The sequence below is a fragment of the Phyllostomus hastatus genome, unplaced genomic scaffold (genome assembly GCF_019186645.2).
Source record: "Phyllostomus hastatus isolate PE091 unplaced genomic scaffold, TTU_PhHast_1.1 phas_contig_402, whole genome shotgun sequence".
NCBI lineage: Eukaryota > Metazoa > Chordata > Mammalia > Chiroptera > Phyllostomidae > Phyllostomus > Phyllostomus hastatus.
In genome coordinates, this window is record NW_025333873.1 from 3,686,267 (window position 1) to 3,712,004 (window position 25,738).

General features: G+C 54.4%; 1 protein-coding gene across 1 annotated transcript in view; it reads left to right on the forward strand.

The window, feature by feature from the left end:
- The window catches only part of CIB4 (calcium and integrin binding family member 4), a 43,825-nt gene that overhangs the window by 1,854 nt on the left and 16,233 nt on the right, over window positions 1-25,738 (forward strand). The window contains exon 3 of the mRNA XM_045844703.1: window positions 2,921-3,017. Coding sequence (XP_045700659.1) covers window positions 2,921-3,017 — 97 coding nt within the window. The remainder of the gene's footprint in view (window positions 1-2,920; window positions 3,018-25,738) is intronic.

Genomic DNA, 25,738 nt, shown 5'->3' on the forward strand with positions numbered 1-25,738 from the left:
TTCCTGTGGAAGAACCATAATGCACTCTACCAGCCCCTATAATGCACACTTAAGCTGTTCATGGTTTTCAGTTTTACAAATAATGGGATAGTAAAGGTTTAGTACAAAGAGCTGATCCCACAGGCGAGGATACGTCACAGGAGAAGTTTCTAGCCATTGAAATGGGGGCTTTTCCGGTCTCCACGCTCTGTCCTGGCTGTCAGCTCCTGGTCTTCCTGGAGCTGGAAGCGGGTGGAGAGGGGACAGGCTTGCTTCCTGGAAACCGAAGGCCTGGGTTCGAGCCTCAGCTCTGGCACCTCCTGGCTGTGTGACTGGGGGTGAGTTTCTCACCTTCGCTGGGCCTCCGCTTCCACACTTACACAAACAGTGTGACGTGAGCGTAATGGAACCCGCCCTGGCGTGGCCGACATCAGGACAATTACAGGGTGACCTCCGTGTCAGGTGCAAGGGCAGGGCCCGGCGCGAGGGTCGGTGCCCGGAGTGCGGTCACTGTTACTTTTCTGGTGCTGTCTTTCCCCTTTGTGGAAACTGGCTCCGAGTCGGTTTGATTTGCCCAAGTCACCCAGCTGGGAAGTGGCCGATCAGGGGACTAGAAGCCACGCGTCCAGGCTAAAGACAGCGCTATTTATAGAACACCGCGGGCTGACCCCGGGGCAGCGGACTGCGGACCCCACGCCCAGGCTGCTGAGCCCGGGACGGGCCCAGAGGAGTGGAACTTGAGGCCTGCGCTGGAGCCGAGCTCTCAGTCCTGCCTGCGCCGTGGAGACACGGACGCTCACAGAATCTGCAGGCGTCCGCTCCCCTCCCCGGCCTTCAGTGGGAATGTCTGGGGGCGGACACAGACCCTTTCATAAGCCCCCTGCATGATTCTAACGAGGGGCCCAGTTGAAAGCCACTGAATGACAGGGCCCCAGAGGCAAGGGGTGCCGGGGTACCAGAGAAAGGGGCAGCCGCAGAATGCCTGGGCTGGAGGGATCTTGGAGACGCACCTTACACAGGGGAAACTGAGGCCTGAGCGGGGATGTGGCAGGTTCAAGGTCCCACCGAGGGTGAGCCGTGGAGCTGGTCCCTCCTCTCCGGGCCGCAGACGGCCCCTCCCCGCGTCTGGGCTAGGTGCGGAAGGAGCCACAGCCTGGGCTGCATGATTTCTGGCAGGCCGAGTGTGTGAGTTTTTTAAATGACTTTGACTTTGAGTCCATTAGTGATTAATTCGGAGCTCCACTTAGAGCCAGCTGATCCATATTTGGAGGAGGGGAATATTCTGTGGCAGCTGAGTCGCAGCCACGATTCATGTGTGAGCAGCCTACTCCTGCAGCGGCCTGGGAAGGCATGAAGTCCGGGCGGGGCCCTTCCCCATGGCACCCCCTCCCCAGAAGGCTCTCCAAGGGTGTGGGGCTACCAGCCTCTCACCTGGGTGGGCACGGACTCTCAGCCCGAAGGACCTGGTTTAGGGGTCAGACCCCACTCCCTCTCTCCAAGCCTCCTGACCTTGTGCGCGCCCCTTCCGCTGCCCCTCGGTTCCCCATCTGTAGAAATGATCACCCCTACACCTCTCCCAGGGGCCGTTGGGCAGGTTCAGTGAGACAAGGTGCTGCAGCGCCCCCAGCACACGGAGCTTGGTAAAGAGGGCTTCCGGGGCAGGAGAGGGGTGTCCTGTCTCCCCCAGCCATCCCAACGTCTCCCTTCTGTGGGCTCCAGGGAGGACGCCGGGGTGTCCGCAGCTCTGGCTCTCTCTCTCAGCACCGTGTGGCCTCAGGGAAGTTATTCTGCCTCCTTGAGCCTCCATTTCTTCATCTGTAAACCAGAGGTAATGGTCCTGTCCTTGTAAGACCGGCATGCTGTCTCCATGAAAAATGTCCCTGAGAGCTGGCAGCGTGTGGCAGGGATGCCCAGCGGGACACTGGGGCAGCAGGAGCAGTCTGCCCTGGGCACCGGCCAAATGGGTACATGGCCTCGGAGAACCCGTGACAAATAATAGAATTTACTGAAAGTCGGCTTGCTCTGGGTCGTCCCCTCCCACCTGCAGCTCTAACAGCAACGGAGATGAAACACTCCTCCAGGTTGCAGCCGGCAATGCCTACCGCTCCCCCACCCCCGCCCCGCAGGATGGCTCGCCTCTGGTCCCTGCTGTCCTTCAGTCCCCCACTCCTGCCCCCACCCGGGACTTTCCCGCCCCAATTTTCGGCTCCCTCCCAAACCTGTCAAAGTCCCTGGTGGCCCTTGCAGGACTGATGTGGATGGAAGTTTCTCCCTGAACCTGGGTGGGAGACTCGAGAAGGCGGGTGCGTCCTCTCCTGGCCTGGGACGGAGTTCCCTCTGTCCCTTTCTTCTCAGCAGTCACACAGCACCTTACCCCCTGCCTGTCACTCATGAGCAAAATCCCCTGGACCAGGGCGGGGCCTCCAGGCAGAGGCACCAGTTTTAGGATCAATGAGGACGGCTTCTCCGTACACTGGTCCTCAGAACCGTCAGGCTGGGCCCGCAGCAGTGGTGTCATTGGCTGACTGTAGGCAGCTGGGCTCTCACCCTGACTCGGCCACACGCACAGAGAGGCCTCTTTTCTCTGGGCCGAAGGTGGGCCTGGCCAGGCCCTGCTGGTTCCGCCCGCTGTGAAGGAGGGACTGGACTGAGTGACGGCAGAAGTCCCCGCCAGCTCTGGCTTCCGCTGACTGACACTTGCAGAGTGTGTCCCGGAGCACGTTCACTCACGTTCCCTCCTGCCTGGCTCATCCCTGCGTCCTCCATGGCGTGCTAGGCACACTGGAGTCCCAGGGATGCTTCCGGAAGGGCGGACGGGTGTGTAACTGCCTTTTTTGTGTCATTCAGTCCTGAGTCCCTTTCCTCCAAAGAGAGTCCGGCGGTGGGGGGAAGGGGCTTTCTGGTTTCTGCTCCCCAGCCCATCACGTCTCTCTCCTCTCAGCATCCATGACACCTTCCTGAAGCTCTGCCCACCTGGGAAGCACTACAAGGAGGCGACCCTGACCATGGACCAGGTCAGCTCCCTGCCGGCGCTGAGGGTGAGTCCAGGATGGTGGGGTGGCTGCGGGTGGTGTCACGGACACCTGGGGAGGGGCTGCAAGCGCTGGTCTCAGTGTCCTCACGCGTGGAGTGGGTGGTGTGGTGGGCATGGCTGGGGTGTCCGTGAGCTTGCCAGGGATCCCTGCGCTCCAGCAGGCTGTGCTTGCCTGAGCCGCCAGAGCCCCCCACTCCCGACCTTTTAGGGACCATCCCTGAGCCTTTGTCCCTGTTGTGAAAAGGCCCCGCTCTTCCCCCAGGGCACCCGGGAGAGCCCAGAGGTGCCCAGTGAAAGGGCTCTCTAATCGCTCCTGAGATTTTAATTAAAATTTGTTCAATGCGTAGAGAGGCAATGTCAGGTTAACAAATCATGGTGGCGTCAGGCTTCCTGATTTTTCATTTGGATCTCGGCAGAAAAATGCTTTGGATTTGTCAGTGTGCAGCAGAACCCATCTCCGTTTCTGTCTGGAGCAACACGCTCCGAGAGCGGTGGGCGCTCCTGGAAGAGGGCCAGGGGCCTGGAGCGGAAGGTGGTCTCAGGGGGAGGCCACACCGGTGCGGGCGGGGGGGGGTGCGCCCAGTCGACAAGGGCTGCAGATGACAGGTCTTGCTCTAGGTCAGAGGCAGAGAAAGAACACAGGGCTGGGGCTCGACCTGGAGGGAGGAAGAGGGAAGACAGGGTATGGGAAGGGAGGTGGCGGCGGTGGGATGGCTGGGGTTTCGGAGAGGAAAGGAGCAGAGTCCTCAAAAGGTGGAATAATTGGGTAACGTGCCTGTGCCAGGTACAGAATGGGGACCCTGTCCCTCTGGCCCCTCCTACTCACACACACACCCCTACAGACCCCCACGCCCCTACAGGCCCCCGCACACACACACACACACACACACACACACACACACACACACGCATGGGCTCAAACACACATACCCGTGGAGGCTGGGACTTCTCTCAGACCCGGATGTTCCACTCAGGGGCCCGAGAGGCAGCCCAGAGAAAGGCCAGGGCAAATGGGTGGGGGTGATGTCCCTGGTCAGTCCCGGGAAGTCTGAATGTTAAGCCTGGAAATAAACTTGGAGACCACCCAGTCCGATGTCTGTCAGAGGCTCTCCATCCTCGACTTACCTGTTGAATCTCGGAGGCCTGGAGAGGGAACCGACCTGCCCACCTGATGGCGGAGCTCGGCCCGGCGCTCAAGACCGACTCCCAGGCGGGGCTCTCCACTTCTGGTCCGGGAGGGTGGGTGGGATGACCCCGGGTGGTCTGGGTCTGCTTGGCTGTGGGCTCACTATTTGGCAGCCAGGCCAGGGGGACGGTGCAGCGGGAAGGCCAGGCTGCCGTGAAGCCCACGCCACAGGGTGGGCTGGGACCTGGGCCACCTCTGGAGCGCCGGACCCCCGGGAGCTTACTCGTTGGGAGGTGGCTGGAAACTGAGAGGGGGGTCTTGGGATAAGGTTACATATTTCATCTTCCTGAATGGTCATTATTTTATCTTATCATACAAATAAAAACCAGGTCATTGTGAAAAAACAAAAACAAAACCCAGAAAACAGAGACGAGCCAAAATACGATAAAAATCCTTGGGTCGCCCACAGCCATCTTGCCTTATTTCCTTCCATACTTTTTTCTGTGCAGATGTGTTTCTTGGGATCACATTGACTGTTTTTATGGTTTTTTTTTTTTGAAATTTGGGTCTCTTTGTTGCTTTTCCAACTGGTTCTGAACACTCAGAACCATCTCATCAATGGAGGACACTGAGCCATTGTTACACCTAGAGAGCTGGGGGACAGGGCACTGGGCCAGGAGCAGAGGAGCTGGGTTCGAACTCACATACTAGCCGTGTGATCCTAGGCAAGACCCTTCACAGGAGGAACGATTGGGGCTCGGGGGGAGAAAACAGACCCCAACCAAAGAAAACTGGGTGGAGGCAGGGGTGTGACATGGAGCTTGTTTTCCTGCTGGGGGACGGCTGTCCTTGAAATGGGACAGGCCCAGCTCCGGGTCCCTCCAGGCACACGGCCGGGTGCAAGGACACAGGTTTTTGACAACACAGGGAAGTACTTTGCAATCATCTGAACTGTGCACTGAAGGAATGAGCTTCCTGTCACCGAAGGGCACCCAGTGGGGCCGGCCAAGTGGTTAGCTGGCGCGTTCTGGCACACACGTAGGCATCAAAAGGAGAACAGAGCACATGTGACGGTGCCCTCCTCGCCCTCCTCACCCTCCTCGCCCTCCTCGTCTGTGGCCTGGACCTGGGACTGGGTCCTGCTGTATTTGTGTCGCCTACCACCCTGGGTCCCAGACTTCGGACTTTCTCAGTCAATGAAATTCACCCCCACCCCAGCCCGATTCTTTTCTTTGAGGAAGAACTAGCTAGAGATGTCAACGCTCCATGTTTCCAAGTAAGGACATTAACAAATACTTCAACCACGATCACCATCATTTTATTTTTTTTAAATGTTCGTTTTAGAACAAAAAAGGTAAGAAAGATCTAATCCCAGAAGCAAGAGCAGTTCTTTCCATACATATCCCTTCCCACCCTTATTGTTCTCCCCTTGTTTTTGGTTGTCAAGCATTTTTTCATGAACCGTCACTAGTCCTCAGATGAACTTTTGTGGGTTTAGATCTCGGACTAAAATTTCTATGTCTTTCCAATCCTGGATGGAGCAGAAAACTTACTTCCCAAAACGAGCAAGGAGAGGCTTGCTGGGCGGCGGGGGCTCGAGCGTCCCCGCGTCCCCAGGGGCCCCCAGGACGGAGCTGCGTGACTCACGCTGCCCAGAACGCTCCTCGGGAAAAGCTCTCCTTTGAGATGGCACCCAGGCAGCTCCAGGCCTGCTGTCACCAGGCTCAGGGTCTCAAGGGGTCGGGGAAGAAAGTTCTGTTTTCGTAACCTGGTTTCGCTCGTGGACAAAGCGGGCTGGTCAATATCGGGAAGGGCCTGCCCGCCAGCGCGGAGCAGGGGAGACGGCGGCCTGGGCAGCCGAGGGTAAGGGGATGAGCCTGCTGACCCTGCCCTCCCTTTTCCACCCACGAGGGCTCTGTTTTCTTTTCGTCTTCGGCTCTGTTTGGTGTATTTAACCGTGAGTTAGCTCAGTGTTTCTGTTCTCGTAAATAACAATCTTGCTTTCTGTAAACACGGATGAGCAGTGGTGTGGTGTGACCTGGGGTTCTAGTTTCCGGGCTTGGGACTGTGGGTGGCGGGACCTGTGGGGAGATTTCGGGGTCCCAGACGGGGGCTGCTGGAAGTGTGCGCACTGATCGGGGACCCTGAGCTCCTCTGGCCTCTTCCCACCTCCCCCTCCGGGGTACCTGCAGGGGGGCGGGCTGTGCCCAGCTCCTCCTCCCCCCCCCCCACCTACTATGTTCTATCCGGGCATCAACTCTACAAACATGGAGTGGTTGGGAAACATGCCTGAGGTGCCAGGAGGCATTCCAGGTCTGGCTCCCGAGGGTTCGGCTCCACGCTGGGTTCCGTGTATCCCCAGTTCTCTGAGCCTTTCTGTTTAAAGGCAGGGCCTCTCTGCTTAGAACAGCTTGCAAGAGCTCACTGCTGAGGCTTTCGGCAATGAGAAGTCCTCATATTTACTTGGTCTCTTGAGAAATCACCAAAGTAGGGGGGGGCAGGGTGGGAGTACATTTTAAAATTATGATTATCATGATTATTTTAGATTGTAAATAAAAGTTATTTATGCACACCAACAGTCAAGTTGCTATGTGTAGGGTAGCCTTATCTTCCTTCTCTGCAGGCAACCATTTTCAGCTCTCAGCTGATTCTTGCTATTTTGCCTCTGTGTCGCTGAAGAGCACACTTGTGTTGCCCCTTCTCCATAGCTCGGCCTTGGACTTCCCCTTAGAGAAGAGGTCTAGCTCACCCTCCCACCCTACGCTCCTCCTACACATCATTCCCTCCTAACATAGTTATATAATAGTTATATAACAATTTTGGTCAGATTCATATGCATTGCTACATTATTATGACTGCATGCCCTACTCAGAGCTGAGCCATGAAATAGACTATGGTTAGCTTGCCCTTTCTGCACATGTTTTGCTGTTGTTGCCATTCCTGGTGTAACCATTGTCTTTGCTTAGTCTTCTACGTTATCATTAAGTCGACACCAAACCTCTGCTAACTATCTGAATCTCCTCTCCAGGCGTTCAGGAGTAAGACATTGTTCATGCATTCATTTTCTTGGGAAATTTTCTCTTGGAGCCTTCAGGCCCGCTCGCATTGGGGTTGGGTAGCCCGCTGAGCCTGGTACAGGTTGTCATTCTGGGATCCCCTTCCACCGTCATCCAGGTTCTTTTCACCACTGCTTCGATCTGCCGTCTCTCATCTCCCCCTCCCTCCGTTTACTCCCTTGTTTCAGTGGAGCACATCCTTTAGTAGCTTTCTGATAAAGGGTGCATGGAGGTAGATGCTCTGATGCCTTATATATCTGAAAATGCCTGATTCTCCCCTCTCACTTAATGGAGAGTTTAGAGGGAGTTGAAGTATAAGTTGGATGTCAATTTTCTTCAGAATTTGGAAAGCATTACTCTATTGCATGTTAGCTTTTGCTGTTGTTTTTGAGAAGTTTCCTGATCTTTTTTGTGACCCTCCCTTTTTTTCCTGGAAACTTGTAGGGTCTTTGCTTTGGCACCCACTATTCTGAAATCACCAACAGCGTGAGTTAGTGTGGCTCCTGCTCTCCAGGCCCCAGCACACAGAGGGCCCATTTGGTGGGAGCCATCTTTCAGTTCAAGGACGTTTCTATGAATTCTTTCTTTAATAACTTCTCCCCTCTGTTTCCTTTGCTCTCTCTTCCCGGAACTCTGAGGTTCCAGTGTCGTACATCCTGTGTTGGTCTTCTACTTTGCATCTTCTTCTCTGTTAATTTACATCTTCATCACTTGGCTCTTCTTCCTGGGAACTTTCCTCAACTTCATCTCCAACTCTAACTTAGTTTGTCACTTCTGCCATCACACTTTTGATTGCTTAGAGCTCAATTTTATTCTCTGTTTCTTTCTTTTTTTTTTTACATAGTGTCCCCTCCTTTTCCTGGGAGGCAGTGTTTTCTCTGATCTTGTTCCCCACTAGTGGGTTGGGTCTCCTCCATCCTTCCGATCAGAAGCCTTCCTGGGCTCTCTGGTAATTGTCTGCTCATTCTGAGAGTGGGGCGTGGCCACTAAAAAGCTGTTTCCAAGCTCAAGTCCCTGGGTGGGATTTACTGCCTGAAGCCGTCCTCGAGGGTGAACTGAAGGGGCCATTTCATGAGGACACTCTAGAGAAGACGGGGGCACAGTCCTGGCCGCTGGTGCTCTGGAGCAGGGTCGGGAAAGGGGCCCCGGTGTCTCCGACCGCAGCATGAGGGCGTTTGCTTCCTCTCCAGGCCCAGCCGTGGCAGACACCCCCCCCCCGCCAGCAGACCGCCTCTGTTACACTCACCCCAGAGAACAGCTGTCCAGTCTGCCGCAGGGGCAGGGGAGGGACAACCGCCCCACAATGCCACATAGCCGTGAGGCCTAGGACTCCAGAAAGTCTGCTTTTCCAGACTTTCAGCCTCTCCTCCTTCTAGGCGACCTTGATTCCCGCTGCAACCTGGTGCTTTCAGTTCCGGAGCCTTTGGAGGATTCAGGGTGTATGTAGAACGGGTTAGCACTCACCTCTCCCCACTGTGGGGCAGGGACCTGCTCTCTCGTGTCTGCTGGGTCGGTCCCCACTCAGCCATCTGCTTCCCTGTGTGTCACTGTGTGACTGTCGCTGTTCTTTTGTGTTCTCCCTCTCCTTGTAGGTCAAGCGCCTAGAGACTCCCTTTACCTGAGTTTTACTGAGTGTCAGAAAAAAACAGAAATAGACACCAGGGTTCAACCTGTCATCTTTACAGAGGACCCACACCCGCATTCCCGGTGCTCAGGGAAACCTCCCCAAACGCCCTCTCCTCCTCGCTCGCTGCCGTCTTAGAGCGCCACCCCCCCCCCAACAGACAGCAGCTGCCCGGGGCTTCTCCCTGGTGCTTTCTGCTCCCACCTTCCCGAACGCTTTGCTTGGCTGCGTCCTCAGAGCCCTGCTCCTGCTGACCAGTCCCCACACCGCACTGCAGCCCAGCCGGCTGCTCTGGGAGCTCCTCCTTCCCCGGGGGCCTTTGGGAAATGTCGCCCCTTGTCCTGGTGATTACCAGAAGGAAGGCCCCAGGGATAAGAGACATTTTTTAAGTCTGATAAATAGGGGTTCTCACACCTGGTTCTCATTCATTCACCCCATAAGTAGTCACTATGCACTTCCAATGCGTTGTATGCTGATGGAGGTTTTGGGGGCTTATAGGGCCTTTTCTCAGGAAATTCAGGGTTGAGAACAAACAGGGGAATCACACGCCTTGGGGCTTTACAGAGTTTATTCTTGGCCCCAGTGCTGAGCCGAGAGGCTCACCCGGGCCACCTGGTGGGCACAGCCCCTCCCAGATAGACCCCTTTGTCATGCTCTGCCAGCCTCCCCCCCCCCCCCCCACTTTTTAGGATGCCGAGTGGCGGCTCTGGGAACAGCACCCCTCCCCGAGGGCCCCAGGAGGACCCCCCTAGTGCGGTCCTGTAGCTGAGCCAGGCCAGCACTTGGCGGTCGGGCACCTACGTAGACTCTCCCGGCAGCCCTCAGCCAGCTGAGTTATCCGCATTGACAGCTGGGGAAGCAGAGGGTCAAAGGGGGTAACGCAGTCCAGCCAGTGAACACTCTGCTCTTGCAAGTGACTGTCCTGCTTCGTCTTGGAGAGCCCTGGGCTGGAAGGGGTCCCAGAGGCCTTTGGGCTCCTGAGCCCCTTCTCCATGGGGGAGGCCACACCTGGAGAGACTCTGGGTCCTCCGGTCCGTCGGAGAAGAGGTTGCGGTGGGAAGGGGGTAGCACCTGGACTCCAGGCATCTTCCTGTGCATCTTTTGATTGGTTTTGTCAGAGCCTGTTCATGCCACCTCCTCACGGCACCTCCCCAGAGTGGGCAGGTTTTTACAGGTGAAGAAACTGAGGCCCAATGACAGGACGTGGCCACACCAAGTCACAGGGCCCATCAGAGGCTGACGGAGGATGGAGCCCAGGCTTTCCTCTGCAGCCTGGGGTGTTTCCACTTCCAGCCCGTCCTGAGAGAGCTCTGAGGTTCATTCCCTGGTGAAGATCCAGCCTGCCCACTCCTAACAGTCACCTCTGGGCTCCCATGAGCTCGGGGCGGTCCTCTGAGTGTGTCATACTCAGCCAGTGGGCATAGAACCAAGCACGCAGGGCAGGCAGCATGCTGGGAGGGTATCTTTGATCACCTCGAGCCAGGCCAGGGTAGCTGGACCCGGAGATAATCCTTATGCTGTTTGTAGGCCACAGCTGGGGCCCCTCCCTCACCCTCAGACACTCTCCCTGGCTTGCTAAAAATAGAAGCAGATTGCATGGTTGTAGCAAATTCTACTTTCCAGTCCCAAACGTCCACGGCCATTAGTCATGTGCTTCTTGGTTACGAGCCCTGTTCGTGCTCCGCCTCATCTGGGCCTCACCACAGGCCTGGACAACACGGCGGCATTTTTCCTCTGACAGATGAGGAAACTGAGTCTGTGAGCAGTCAGCAGCTCCATGCAGAGCCACAGACTTGCAGAAGTACATTTGCACCCAAGACCTGCTTGTTCTTCTCCATACTTCTCCATCTTCTGGGGAGAATGAAAGGTCCCCGGTCCGACGACATGTGTGTGGATACATGTCTACATGTGTGCACCTGTATGTAGTTGGGGGAGAAAGGAAGAGAGGAGAAGGGTGTGGCCTGGACTGTTGGTGATCGAGGGGGAACAGCTTTTCCCATCTTTAGCTGGGACACCCACCTGAGCCCACCCTTGGGCGGGCAGATCTCATACGTGTGTGTCCCGTGTTTGGGGGAGGCCTGTAGCCAGGCCCAACTCGTTTCAGGAGGGTCCCTCTCAGGGCTCAGCCCCTCAGGCTTCTGCGGCAGGCCTGGGAGTTGTCTGATTCCCAAGTCCCCGGGCCAGGCCCCATCCCTGGTGCCCGGACTCCCGAGCAGAACAAACGTGTACTGAGAGAGGAGAGAACAGACAAAGGGCGAGGCCTCCGGGCCTCCCAGGCTCCCGCCCCGAGGCCCCACCTCACTGGCCCTGGGGGCGGGGGTCACAGGGAGCCTTGTACCCCATCGTAGGGAAGCCCGCTGGCTCCCTGAGCTCCTGCTCCCCAGACACTGGAGCTGACCCGGCGCTTCCCCAGATGGCGCTGGTGACTTCGGCTCTCACTCACCCAGGGCTGCAGCCATGGCCACCTCCGTCCTTTCGGCAGATTTAAGTCAGCTGGCCTCGTCCCGCCCTCCCAGCCGGCCCTGTCTCTGGGGCTGTGCCTGGCGCTGTGCTGGAATGTCACACACACATCATCTCATTGAATCCTCAAAGTAACCCAGGGAAGTGGGCGCTGCTACCCCCACTCACAGCTGGGGAGCAGGGGATCAAAGGGGTGAAGCATCTCATCTGCACCATACAGCTGATGAAAGGCAGCAGAGTCTCAACCCCCAGCACGCCGCACCCCCTCCTCCCCCAGTGGGAGGGTCCCCGAGTCCCTGATGCAGAGTCAGAGCTTGGAGGGCAATTTGGCAGCTGGCTCACTCCCTGCATTTTCAAGCATCATTAGATCTTTTTTCTGACAACTTCATCAGTTAGCAGGGCTCAGAATTGGCAAAAATCCTTATTTAGACATTGAGCCAAAGAATTAAGAAGTGGCTGGTTTCAGAAAAAGCTCAGTGATGTAGGACGCGGTCTCAGCTCTGGCCTGAGCAGTCAGCGGCAGAGAGGTGGGGTCTGGCCTCCGGCCTCGGCTGCTCCACGGACACCGGTGGCCTCAGGCACACCGCTGTCCTCGGGGCCTCAGTTTCCTCATCTGCCAGGTGTGCCGTGCCTCTGGGACAGGTCGTTAGGGAAACCTGGGAGGTGGGGAAGAGCCCTGGCCTCTGGTTTTAGCTTTTCCCTCCTCTGGCTGAGTGGTCTTGGGCCAATTCTTTCCTTTTTCTTGGCCCCCACCTTCTATCCGGATGCCAGGGCAAGGCCCGGTTGACCCGTGGCTCTGAGCAGGGAGGGGGTGTGGAGGGAGTCTGCAGGGCTGGCCTCGGCAGCCCCTCCTGCAGGGCATCCTGGGTGGGAGACTCTGCACCGCGCAGTGGCTGACTCCGGTGGCGCCTCTAGAAGGAGGCGATGCCGAAGGACCCCCCACTGCTTGCTTGGTGCAATTTGCTCAGCCCACAGTCCCCGCTGCCGTCCAGGGCCGGGAGCTGGAGGGCCGTTTGCCTTCATTTGTGCAGCGCTCGAGCATCGCCCTGCTGCCTCATCTGTCATTCCTTAACCAGACCCTCTCGTTGACCTTGGGAAGTAGCTCCGTTATTGACTTCGGTTCACGGGGGGGGGGGGGGGGGGGGAATATTCAGGCCTGGAGTAACCCAGGGACCTGCCCACAGCCTCCCAGCTGGTGTCCGGGAAGGGCCGGAATCAAACCGGGACTGCTCAGCACCAGTCCGGCTCTGTCTGCTTCTTACCACGCTTCTTCCTTCTGGAAGGCATTTCTCCTCCACCCAAATTCACACGGACTTCTAGTGGACTCTGTCCATGAGCGAGGGTTTCTCTGAAAGCTCCCAAGAGCACGACGCGTCACCCTTGCCCAGAGTGCCTGAGGGGCCGCTTGGTGCCTCGGAAGCGCAGAGGGCTCTGGACCCAGGTGGGCCCGAGTCTGCATGCTTCGGGCAGGTGCCTCCACTCCTCCGGGCCTCGGCGTCCTCACCCTCAAGATGGGATGACAAGTCCCCTCCTCAGGGCCTCGCCAGGACTCAGTGAGTGAGTGCCCCAGCCCTCCCTAGATGCTCCCATCATCCATTGCTCCTCCCGGTGAGAGGCGAGAATGGCCGGCCCGGTGCTGGACGAGGACATGGAGGCTCTGGCAGCAAGATGGGGGACGGATCCTCGGGCGGGCCGCAGAGCCAGCAGCGACCGGGCTGGGCCCCCTCGGGGCAGTGGCTCCGCTGGGAAACGCTCACATGGGTGAGGTGAGAAGTGAACCCAGGCTCCCTTCCAGAAGTGGAACCTCCTCCCCGGGCTGCAGATGACACTGATGGGATCATTTAAAAGTGCCGCTCGCGCCGGAATTCCCCAGCGGCACCGAGGGAACAGGCTGCAGAGGGCCTGGGGACGTGCTTGTCCGGCACCCTGGCCCCCAGCCCTGTGCTCTCCGAGCACAAGACAAACAAACTCCGTCTCAGCTTTTCAAGGTCCTGGTCCCGAGGGCTCTTCCCGGGGCCGCTGGCTGAGGCTTTATTCCACTCACGTCTTTCCTGATAACTTCATCGGTGCCCCCAGAGACGTCAGGCTTGTTTAAAAATAGAAAAGTCAGCAACGTTGTTCCTAAAGTGCCCCTCCTGCCTCGGGGCCTCCCGAGGAGGTGCTGGCCAGGGCTCCGTTCCCAGGATTTTCGCCCCTCGGCAGGCCTCGGGCACGCTGCTGCCTCCGCAGGGACGCGGCGCCCTGCAGCTCCGAGGGCTTCCCGGTGGCATGAGCGGCTGGCGTGGGGGCTGCGTGTGCGGCCTGCCTGAAGCTGTGGGCCCCCGGGGCTCCCCACAGCTGGGGTGCAGGGACGCGGTCACCCAGGCCCAAAAAGGGCAGGGCAGGAGCAACACAGGCCCAACCTCGGGGGGCTTTCCTGAGACCCTCCCCTCCTCTTGGCTCTGGCCTCAGCCCCTAACAGAGCCATAGGCCCCTTCCGTGTGCCGGGCATGCAGTGAGGTCTCCAGGACTCAGCCCCTCGGGTCTTGCAGGCTCATCGAGCTTGTTGTCGAAAGTCCTAGAGCGGAGTTTGTGGTGTGTATACGACCTCAGTTTTCCCCTCTGAAGAATGGACCGGATGAGGGCAGCCCCGCCTACCTCAGGGGGTTCTTTCGAAGACTGGACGAGAGAGGGTGTGAACAGTAGAATACTACTCGGCCATAAAAAAGAAGAGTTTTACCCTTCGAGACGGTATGGATGGACCTGGAGAACATTATGCCAAATGAAGGAAGCCAGTCAGAGAAAGACAAATACATTTCACTCACATGTGGAGTCTAATGAGCAAACTGAACTGACAAGCAAAATAGAGACAGACTCATAGATGGAGAGCAGGATGCAGGTAAATGGGGGGAGGGTAGAGGTGAAAGGATTGAGCAAAAAGGACTCATGGACTCATGGACTCATGTTCGTGGACAACAATGTGGTGATTGTGGGGTGGGGGGGTATAAGGGGACTAAATGGTAATGGAAAAAGTACAATGAAAAATTAAAAAAAAGAATGGGTGTGAAGAAGCTAAAATGCTTCAGGTGGGTGATTTTGGGCACCATTCACGGAGGAAGAGCAGGAGCTATGCACTCGGGAATGTGTTTGGAAAAGTACAGACACCGACCAGGAGATGAACCGCAACCTTCTTCCACTGAACTTCCAGCACTTTCCGCCGGGCCGAGCAGGACAAGCTCGTCCCCCAGCCCCTCGCTGGGTCTGGGGGCAGAGTCCAGCCCTGCCCGGGGCCCAGCCTTTGGCGGGCAGATTACAGAGCAGAAAAGAGAAGCAAAAACTTCTGCTTCCCACCCCGGAGGGAGGAAAGCTTGTCTGCTCGCTTAGCAAATTGTCTCTGGAGCTACTTTTTTAACTTGCTTTTTATTTATTGTTAAAATAGCATGTCAGCATTAAAATACATTTTCTAAAAGTGATTCCTTAGCACCCAACCACCCTAACAAAATTGTCATTTTCTGTTTTCTTTTGTCGCACGTCCCCCGAGGCACACTTTCTTTTACATCACTATAGATAGAAATATAATTTTGTTTTGTGCTTCTTTTCCCCATTAGGCATAGATGTGTTTTTAATGTTGCTACACGGTCTGTGTAATTATCACTTTAGTGGTTGCATAATCGCATTGTGTTCTGATTTACTGAACCATCCTGTCCCGGCTGGACGTTCACATTGTCTCCAGTTTGAGATTATTATTATTTTTGCTTCTATAAATAATTCTGCAATAAACATCCTTGCATATTATTATTTTGTCCTCCTCCACCTCCTCCTCTCCTCCTCCTCCTCCTTTTTAGTTTGGATTTCCAGATTCTCCTTGGAGGCATTAGAAAGCCAGGGTCATCCACTCTGGGAATTTGAACTATGTGACCATTAAAAGATAATAATACCGACTATGTGGCAACATGGAAAAACATTTATGTCCCCAGGGGGATAAAACAGCACGATATTTAAAAAGCTGGCCTCTTAAATGTCCTTAATGCACAAGCATGATAAGAGAGAGAACGTGTGTGATGCATCGCCCGAGCCCTCTCTGCAAGCCGACTCAGACGCACGCCCCTTCGCGTGAGGTTTTGCCATCCGCACTCGCACCTGGGTTGTGGTCCAGTCCATTCCCTCCACCCTCCTGAGGGTGTTGCTGGGGCTCGTCCCCAGCTGTGCTGTGCGGCTGGTCCGCTCTCTGAGCCTCTCCTGCTGACTCTGTGGCCTGCCGGGCCCCAGGCGCCTCCTCCTGCACTGCAGTCCATCTGCGCTGCGGGTACCATCCCGGGGGAGCTGCCGTGGCCCTGGGCCCAGAGCCCCACATCACTTCTGCGGCCCGGCCCCGGCGCATCCTGCCACCCCCACCAAACGCTAGGATTCGCAGGACGTTCTTCACTCCTGCTCTCGGTCCTCTGTGAGCTGGCATGGACACTGGTCACAGCATGCGCCTGTGCGCTCAGCCTGGACCTGCCCGCTGACCCGGGAGCTCGGCACCTCCGTGTGCGTTTACTTTTCCCACTCGGATGCAGCATCTTCCTGGAACACACTCCACGCTGGGAGCTCAGGTTTGAGGGTCGGACGGATCTGGGGTCAAAAAGTTCCTGCTCTTTCTCGGATTTAGTTATTTCACCTCTCGGCTCACTGCTTTTCTTCATCTATACAGTGGGCTCGCTGATGCCCACGGTTTGGGTCGACAGGAAGAGTAAACGGGGTGATAACACAGTGGCAGTGGCTGGCACAGCACTGGATACACATACAGTGTTAAACAAGCGCCAGTGCCTCTCCTTCCTGCCGGACCCCCTTGGGCCCAAGGGGAAGTATGAGTCAAGTGTGACGCGGAGGTCTGAGCTGCCTGTGGGCGCTGATTGGGTGCCTAGGTAGTGATGCGTCTTGGCTGGCTGGTGGGGCCCTCAGCAGCCGAGGGCACCCTGCTGGGGGTGGGCCGTGGTTCCCAGGACACAGGGCAAAGGGACGAACAGGAAGTTGGAAGTTGCGAATCTTCAGTCGTCTAAATAACGTTGGGGACGGAACCAAAAAATGGAGCTTTGAACTGTTTCATTCATTTTATAGTGTTTAAAGAGTCACAGGGAGAGAGGGAGAGAGAGAGAGCAGGTGCCAGTGGTCGGTGATGGGGGAGCTGCGGTGTGAGCCCGTTTCAGCCCACATCAGCCGACTCAAGTGCAGGGCGAGAGAGATCAGCTATTGTCGCTGAGATGTGTGGATGGGAGAGAATTTGTCCTGAGGCAAAGACAGATGTCCTCCAGAGTTCACAGGGAACACGTTCCCAGGGTGCTCTAGGGTGGGTGTCCTCAAACAGCTGCGAAGCAGCCCCGACACCATCCGAGAGCCCCTCCTGCTTGCAGACTGGAAGGCGGCGTCTAAACAGCAGGCCAGGCCCCTGGAACCACGAGGGCCCAGGCCGTTCCTGCCTACCCCCCTCCCCCCGGAGAAGCAGAGGAGCTGCGCTCTGGGCAGTTCCCTAACTGTCTCCTGCCTGGGCTGCCCCGGGGGGCCTCCTCACGCTAGTTAGTTTCCTGCTTTGTACAAACTGCCTTTAAAGTACACCTACAGATTGTGTTTTAACGGGTTTTTACATGGGTGGTTCAGAAGGCTGTTTGCATTTTCCACAGAAAAACGTATAAACTGTTGCTAGGTTCTCAGCCAGAGCCACAGGTCAATGGTGCCCTATGTCAAACAAAATAGAGAAAATAGTGCTCATGAGCCCAAAGGCACCTGGGGGCCTTCTTGCCCCGGAAAATTGAGAAATCGGGTTGAAATAGCTGTGCATTGCCTTCCCTCTGGGTCTAGGCCCTTTGGGTGCAAAGAGCCCTCCCCTATTCTTCCGTTTTTTGGGGGAGGGGAAGGGCCCTACAAGGGAGAAGGACTGTACAAATTCTGGTCAGCACTGCTGAAGGCTGGGTTGGGGGAGGTGGGTATGGGGAAGGGTCCCATCTTGGAGCATTTGCATCCTCCACCTCCTCTCCTCTCCTCCCCTCTCCTCTCCCTCTTCCATCTGTCCTCCTTACCTGCCCCTCCTAGGAGGCCCCACTGGGCCCTCCCCAGCTGGGCAGAGAGCTCCTCTCTCGTCCTGGCCGCCAGCAGCACAAAGGTCTTCCTGCTCACAGGCCGCACCTCCCCACTTGCCGTTGCTTCCTCCTCCTCCTGGCCGGTCACTAAAGCGACACAGTCACAGCACCGAGCTAGAGAGCCCTTCGGCCAACGACAGCGCTTTGTCTGGTGCTCCGGGAGGGGTGGTTTTCATCAGCATGGCCAAGACGGTGAACGGAAGCATTTCCTAAATAAACCTGGCTGACACGGGAAGAGGGCAGCAAGGGAGGAGAGCAAAAGGGCATGTTCGGAGGCAGGAGAGCTCAAGGAAGCTTTGTGAGGTGTCTGTGCAAAACCAAGGCTTTTGGGTTGGGGTCAGCTTGGGGGTGAGGTTAGATGTTGGTCCCTGTGTACACCACTTCCTGCACAGACCCCGCACCCCGTCCCTGCCCATGTCCTTGCTGGGTGGGAGGCTGTGTCCTGGAGGGGACAGTGTGGCCAGGGGTGGAGGGAGTGTGTGCAGCGTTGTCTCTGCCATTTGCTAGCACTGCGACTTAGTGTCATCTAAGGATCGGCTGCATAAGAACCACCTGGGCAGCTTGCTAAGATGCAGATTCCTGGGCCCTGCCCCCGAAGGTGCTGCTCAGAAAGCCCAGCGTGGGGTTCAGGGCTGTGAAGTTGATTAAAGCTCCCCGTGGGGCTCAGACACACAGCAGGTGTGTTCGCTTCCCTGCGATTGGCTCTCCTCTGCTGCAGAGTGCGGCTGCGCTCTGGCCCATGTCAGCCCCTTCTCACCCTCTTCTATGGTGAGCTGCTCTTCGGAGTTCCCTGGAGGCTTCCCAGGGACGCGATGCCTCTGGCCACAGCCTGCAGCTGACCCTGCGGACATGCTGGGCCACGGGTGCTCACTGGAGCCGAAACTACCATTTCTGCTGCCCATCGGCAGGCAGGGTGAGCTCCTGGCAACACGTACCCAGGTACCAAGTTTACTGGGGAGCTCCGAATCTGCTGCTCTGCACAGCGCCTGGGGGATGCCGGTGGGAGGACAGTGAGTCGAGCGTGTGGGATTGCTAACTGTAGCTGCGTTTACTGGGGGCCTGCCAGTGCTAAGTCTGGTCTCATCGGATCCCTGGAAACTTGATGAGCAGAGTTACGATTCTGCCCATTTTACAGACGGGGAAAAAGGAAAGGCTCAACTATCTGCCCAAGGTCACACAGCTTGTTAGGTCGCTACTCTTATTACTCAGGAACCTGAATATTGTTTAATGTGCTTCCAGACCCTGTAGAGTTAGCTGATCTCCAGCTGTTACAAATGGTAATGTACAAATGCGAACAGACACTTATCATGTAAGTTTCGTTTCTCCTGTAATAGATTCGATTAACGAGTGAGGGAACAACTGGTCTTTTTGGTTCCTTTTGTTTCCTTTTTCTTTTTTGCTTTGGTACGTTGCACTCCTGAAAAATTGAGGTTGTCTAAAATTCAAAGGCTGCAAGATATCCAAATCTTGTAACTGTCAAATAAAAACGTGTAATACTAACTTTTTAGAGTCAGTCTGACTCTGGAGTCTCTGCTCCTTCCACTCCCCACCTCCAGGCTCAGAAACACGACGCCAGGCCCCTGGGGCCGCCCCGAAATCTCAGGCATGCAGGCCCCTGAGCTGCTCTGTGCTAGCGGGCAGCTCTTCTGGAAGGTCCCTCGGGGCAGGGGCAGGAACACGCGGCCCTAGAATTCAGGCAGAGACTGCTCCGGTGGGTCTGAGCCAGGTTCAGGACACGTGCTTCTGTGGATGTTTAATAATATTTAACATTTTTACTGCCTTTCTCCCCTACTTGTTCCATTAGCAATCCGCTTCCAGCTGCCGGCAGGACACATCCTCAGCCTGTCCCTGCCAACCCATCTGTCACTAGGAGACAGCTCGCACCAGGGCCTCTCTGTTTTTAGACTTCGAGAAGGTTGTACATCTAGAACACGGAGACTGTCCCTCTCTTATAAACAACTGGCAGGAAGAATGCCTCTGAGGCCTGGCTGAGAGCGGCAGTGTGTCCCCCCAGGTGAATGTCTCATTCTCCACGCTCCCCGTTCCCAGCTCCCCTGCAACGAAAATGCCGCAGACCAATCTGGGCCTTGGAGGAGTTTCGGGTTCAGGTTAAGCCTCACCGCTACCCACTCCTACTCAACGATTGTATTCATCCGGGTAAAACCTGGGCAGCCTGGAAGGGGGGAGGAGCTGGCAGGCATGTGAAGGAGGGAGGGGAGCCCTTGCTGCCTAACCCCATTTCCTAGCCCTGGCCCAGAGCGTCTCCCTGAGTCCTACGCCATCTTTATTATCCCCTGCCTGAATCTGCCCTTGGCTCTGACTTCGCCTCTGTCCTCGAGTCGGTTTCTCCTTCCAGACCCTTAGCCGTCCTGCCTTCCAGCAGCTCTGCCCTGTCCCAGCTCTTGTCATTGCCCTTGGCCTGTCCTTAATCCACACATGTGTACCCTTCCAGCCGTCGGTGCCAGGGCTGGAGTCCCACGGAGGACAGAGGGGGTGTCTCCATCACGTGGGAGCCCCAGGACCCCCCAGTGCCCGACACATAGTAACTCGCTTTATGCATTTGCTCTAAGAATGTGAAGTTCAGGTCACGAGCTTTGTGCCTTTCACCCCTCACTGAGGCAGCCATGTCCTTCAGTTCTGCTGGTTTGCTCTCTGAGCAGCTGCTGCAGGGCAATGCCTTGAACCTGACTGCTGCTCTGAGTGTGCAAGAAGGTGACTTCTGAGACGTTTTCTTGGGGAAAAAAATCAATTGAATACCCAGCAGAGTCCTGTGCAGTGCCGTAGACAAAGCACTGCCTCGGAAGTTCGAGTCCTCCTTCTCCTGGGCTCTGGTTTCCTCTCTTCGTAGAGTGAAGTGGTAATATCTACCCTGCCACCTGCCCACGAGACAGTCACAGGCCAACCCAATGTCCTGCACACAGTAGGTTCTCAAGCACATCAGGTTGGCAAGCTGGCTGAATGACTCCAACTCAACAGTGCCACCTTCTGGTAGAGTTTCTCTAGTGCTGAAGGGTGACGGGGTCTACAGTCTACAGGGATAACCAGGGATCTCTCCTGTGCACTGGGGTGGAAGAGGCGCCCGGCTCATCTGTTCTCAGTTTAGCCCAGAAGCTCCGTCCACCTCTGCTTTCCAAGCCACTGCCCCCAGGGACAAGCTCACTGATGTCCCCAGGGGCAGCCACTTCCTAGGTGCCAGTAGCCCAGGAGCGCCCGGTTAGAATCGACTCCACCCGGTAGACCTGGAGTTCTGCTCTTTCCCCCCCGGCGATGCCCTCCCACCAGAGGGCAAGGGACTTTTTAAAAAAAATTAAATAAACATTTAATCCCTTCTTCTCTAAGAAAAGCACTTAATGCTGTTCGTTTCCCTGCGGTGTGTTTACGTATACTGCTTTCCCTGAACACCACTTTGATAGCTCTTTTCATGTTCGTTCAGGTCAAATTATTTTCTGCTTTCTTTGTGACTTCTTTGACTGAGGGTTTTCAAGACATCTTTCTAGTATTGATTTCTGATTTAATTTTGTTGAGGTCAGTGAACACATTTTGCATGATTTAGATCCTCTTCAAGGTACTCAGACCCAGCAGATGCGCTCTCGTGGTAAACGTTCTAAGGGCGCTTGAATAAAAGCACAATGTCAAGTGGCTCAGGTTGGCCGACAGCCTTTATAAGTAGTGTGCGTCCCTAACAATTATATGTTCTGCCCTTCTATCAATGACTGACAGAAGCACATTAAATGTCCAGCTATACAAGTGGGTTTGTCTTTTTGGAAGAATTTTTAAACGAGAAAAAAGGTCTGCGTTTACTCATGTATTTATCATTTTGGGTGTTCTTCATTCTTTGTGTAGATCTATGTTTTCTTCTGGCATTTTCCTTCTCCCTGAAAAACTGTTTTTAAAATATATAATTTTTTAAGCTCTAGTTTGCTGATGATGAATTCTCTTAGCTGTTGTTTGCCATAACTAAAAAAATAAAATAAAATAATGAAATTTTAAAAAGCCTCTTTTGCCCTTAGATTTTAAAGCTATTTTTGCTGGGTATAGAACAATAGGAGGAAAAGTGTTTTCTCTTTTGCTATCTCAGAGAGCTAAGGACATTGCTTCATTGTCTTCGGACTCACTCAGTTTCTGTCAAGAAGTCCGGTGTCGTTTTATCCCTTCCTCCCTCCCGAGAAATAGTTTTCTCTTTACTACTGGTTTTTAGCAAATTAATTATGCTGTGCTGTGGTGTGGTTTTCTTCGAGTTTCTTCTGCTTGGGTGTTGTTGAGCCTCTTGCATCTATGGGTTTATAGTTTTCTTCATTACGCTTTTTTGACTTCCTTAAATATATGTAGTGCATTTATAATCATTTCAGCGTGTGTGCCTAATTCTTTTATAATTCGGGCCCTTTTTGGGTCTGTCTCTCTTAATTGATTTTTCTACTGGATGTGGGCCTTGTTTTCCAATTTTTTTTTGCACGACTGGCAATTTTTAAAAAAATTTTTAGAGAGAGAGGAAGGGAGGGAGAAAGAAAGGGAGAGAAACATCAATGTGTGGTGGCCTCTCACACTCCCCCAACTGGGGGCCTGGCCTGCAACCCAGGCACGTGCCCCTACCGGGAATGGAACCAGAGACCTTTCGGTTTGCAAGCTGATGCTCAGTCCACTGAGCTACACCAGCCAGGGCTGCATGACTGGCAATTTTTTATTGGTTTTTGAACACTGTAAATTTTATGTTGTTCTGTATTTAGTTTTATAGTATTTATTTAAACGTTATCGAGTTTAGTTCTTGGATGCAGTTTCGTGACTCAAAATGAATTTAATCCTTTGAAGGCTGGCTTTTGAGATTTATTGAGACAAGTACTGTATATCTTTCTTAATAACCATGGTACCTTAATTAAGACTGATAATAAATTAAACCTGGGGGGACACTACTAACTAATTACAGACTTCGTTTGGATTCGATCACCTTTCTCACTGACGCCCTTCACCTGTTCCGGGACCCCCTCCAGGAGCCCACACTGCGTTCGGTCCTTGGGTCTCCTAGTCCCCCCTAACCTGCGGCACTTTCTCTGTTTTGTCTTTCTCGATATTTTGGAGAGTGCTGGCCAGGCGTTTTCGTAGAACACGCTCAGTCTGAGTCTGTCCAATGTTCTCTTGATTAGACTGGGGTTGTGGATTTATTTGGTAAATACCACAGAGCGGAGGTGCCCTGCTCATCATGTCCTGTCGGGGGTCACAAGATGTCAATGTGACTTTCCACTGGCGATGTTAACCCGGAGCACTTAGTTAGGGTGGCATTTCCAGGTGTCTCCACCACAGTCCCTTAGCGGAGAGAGCTGGCAACATATTTGCGTGCACTCACCCGTGTGCAGCACACATCGGTGCTTATGGCAGTATTACCTATGCGTGGCTCTGAGTACTGGTGCCCATGACAATGCTCACGGGCACCAATGAGCAATGCACTGATGTCTCTGACCAATCCAACGCCAGGTCTAGCCTCCCCCCGTTCCTTATTTGTAACATCTTTTTGTGACCATGAGAAACTTGGCTCCTATTATCTGTTATTTATTTGCCTGTTCATTCAACCCCAGCGTCCACGTGGTTTCGGAACTGCTAACACAGATCCCTGTGAGAAACAAAACTGCCGGCTAGAGTGCACTGTCGGTTTATGGTTCTTTTTGGCGTTAGACTTAAGAGGACCCAGTTGAAACACCATTTTCCAAAATTACTCGGTCAGTTCCTCTTTGCCAGTTCCTTCCAGGGAGGTTGGCCGTGCATTTACTATTACAGTTATTATTATTTGTCACAGTCTGCATCTCCTCCTGGGTTCACTAGCATCCTGGGGTTTTTCATTTTTATTTATGTATTGTTTGCATCCAGAGAAGTCCATCTGTCGTGGTGCAGAATTCTATGGGCTCAAGTGCGCCGTGACATGGATCTGATCCTGAAGCACCTGTTCCTGGCCCTTTGTATTTCTGTATAAAGTTCCGAAGTTCCGATTTTCACAAGAACACCTGCTAGAGGACTTGAACTGGAATCACGTTAACTCTGCAGATTGATCTGGGAAGAATCAGCATCATAATGTCGAGTCTTCTAATCCCTAAACATGGTGTGTTTGGGGCCAGTGTTCTGAAGCACTGAGACACAAGAGACCTTGTGACATCCTTCTCCCGGGACACGGGGTCTGGCCACCCAGCCTCGCACAAAACTGTGAAGGGTCTTTCAGGCCCCTCCCCCGAGAGCCTGAGGTCTCTCCTCCGGACCCTGGAGGGACTGGCCTTTTCCGTACCCACCTCTCCATCCATTCCTTCTCTGGACAGGTGCTCTGCATCTGTTTAAAACATTTAAAAGCATAAACATTAATCATATTATTTTTAAAAAATTGGTCACAGCTAAAATGAACAAAAATAAACCATTCTTCAAAAATAACAAGCCTTAAAAATGAGGAAAGCTTCATTAGCAATGAGAAATTCGAAACGGAATGATACTGTTCCATTTTTTTTTTTAAACGAGACCTTAAAAACCGAAGCACGTCCATGACGTCATTATTGAGTCACTAGCGTATTTTTGTGTGGACTTTTTCCAGCCACTGTCAAAAGCTCTTTTTTGACTGTGTGCTAGCTGGAGAAATAGAGAGGAGATATTTTTAAGCTACGTCCAGATATTTTCCCTCTGACTTTCATCTTCGAATCAAATCTCTTGTTCAATAACTTTGAGAAGATCTTTAAAAAAACATTCAGAGTTTTTGGGTTTGGGGGGGTTTGGGGGGGTGGGGCTAAGACTGCAATCATTTTATTGTCAACAAACTGTAGTTTCTGTTTCAAAAAATAAAATCACCAGGCTTTGGGGTTTGTTTTCACTGTCTTTAGTTTTGTCACGCGCAGACGGAGGTTTGCACTACTGAGTTACCTGCATAAATTTCCGCCCTGACATGTTTACGTTCTCTGGCTCAGAACGCCTTCGCACTGGGGTGCATGTTATTCTTCAGAGGAGAGCGTTGCTTCGTCGGTTGTCATCCTCTTCCTTCTCTGGAGGATGGCAGACTTCTCAATGAGTGCGAAATTGAATGCAGACTATCACTCTCTGGCGAGATCCCAAAATTTATTGGTTCAGATTTCAGATTGTCGAAGTAATAGCCACAAAATTCTGGAAAAACCTGTGATTGCTTATGAGCTCACGCCCTTGCCTGACTCATCCCAGCCGTTCTTCGGTCTGCTGGTGGCTGGGCTGGAGCCCAGGACACTGGAGGAGCCGGCATTGGCTCTGGACGGAGAACAGGGTGCGGCACCGAGGTAGCATCTCTCAGACCCTTAGAAACTCCCTGCAGCAATGCTGGTGCCCCTGTGCGAAGCTGCATCTGCAATGAGGTGGCCTCGATGACACGGCAGAAGTCCGGGCCCCGGGGTCTCCCTCTGGGAAGTGGGGAAGCGGGGAGGCTGGAGAAGAGAGACGCTGCTGCTGTTGTTGGAACAGAGACAGACCCTGGGTCCTCTCTTGGAAGGGCCTGCTTGGTCCCAGGGTCTGCACCAGCCACCCCTTGGTCTCCAGAGCCCAGGCATGGCTCTGGATGCCCAGCCTTAGCCCTCCCAGGAACAGGGTCCCCTGCTCCTCGCTCTGGCTCCTCCATCACCCCCCAGCCTGATGGCTCCTTGCGGCCTTCACCTCGGCCTCTGGGCTTCTCCTCCCCACAGCGCTGGCTCCTCCAGGGCGCCCGCGTTTGTGCTGACAGCCGCCGCCCGCCGGGCAGAGCTCTCACGGGCACCAGCCACTCCTTCCACTTCCACCGAGGCTCTGTTTCTGCGGTTTGTGTCCAAACTTTTCTATGAAAGTAAACATCTGAAGATGGTTCCACCTCCAAGGTGTCCACATTTTGATCACCTGATCACAGAGCTAGATGTCACATGCTCTGCCTCCATCACCGCCTTCTTCTTCCATGTTTATTGGCCACAAGGCACCGACGTGGAAACAGTGCCAGGCAGACTCAGGCGACCTGGGTCCGAGGCAGAGTGACCTGGGGCAAGTCACTCTCTGCCTCCAGGCGGCATTTACACACCTGTGGCGTGAGGGGGTGCGTCCAGACCTGAGGTCTCCCGACGTTTTGGATCGTGCATTCCCAGCGGTAAAACAATGTGGAACGTGCACCCATAATACACCTACGTTCATTCATAAATTATGTGCCTTTCCTACAATACCAATGTGTTAACATATACAAGCTAAAGATGACATACAATAGTTTAAGAATAAATTCTCTTCTATTTTACATAGCAAAATTCCCTCTGCCCGCAATGTACTTGTTTGTTTCTAACAAATCACACTAGTGTGAGGGAGAGCAGTGTGGTGGGATGCGCCTCCTTGTTCTGTGAAATCTTGCTTTACCCCTTGGACACG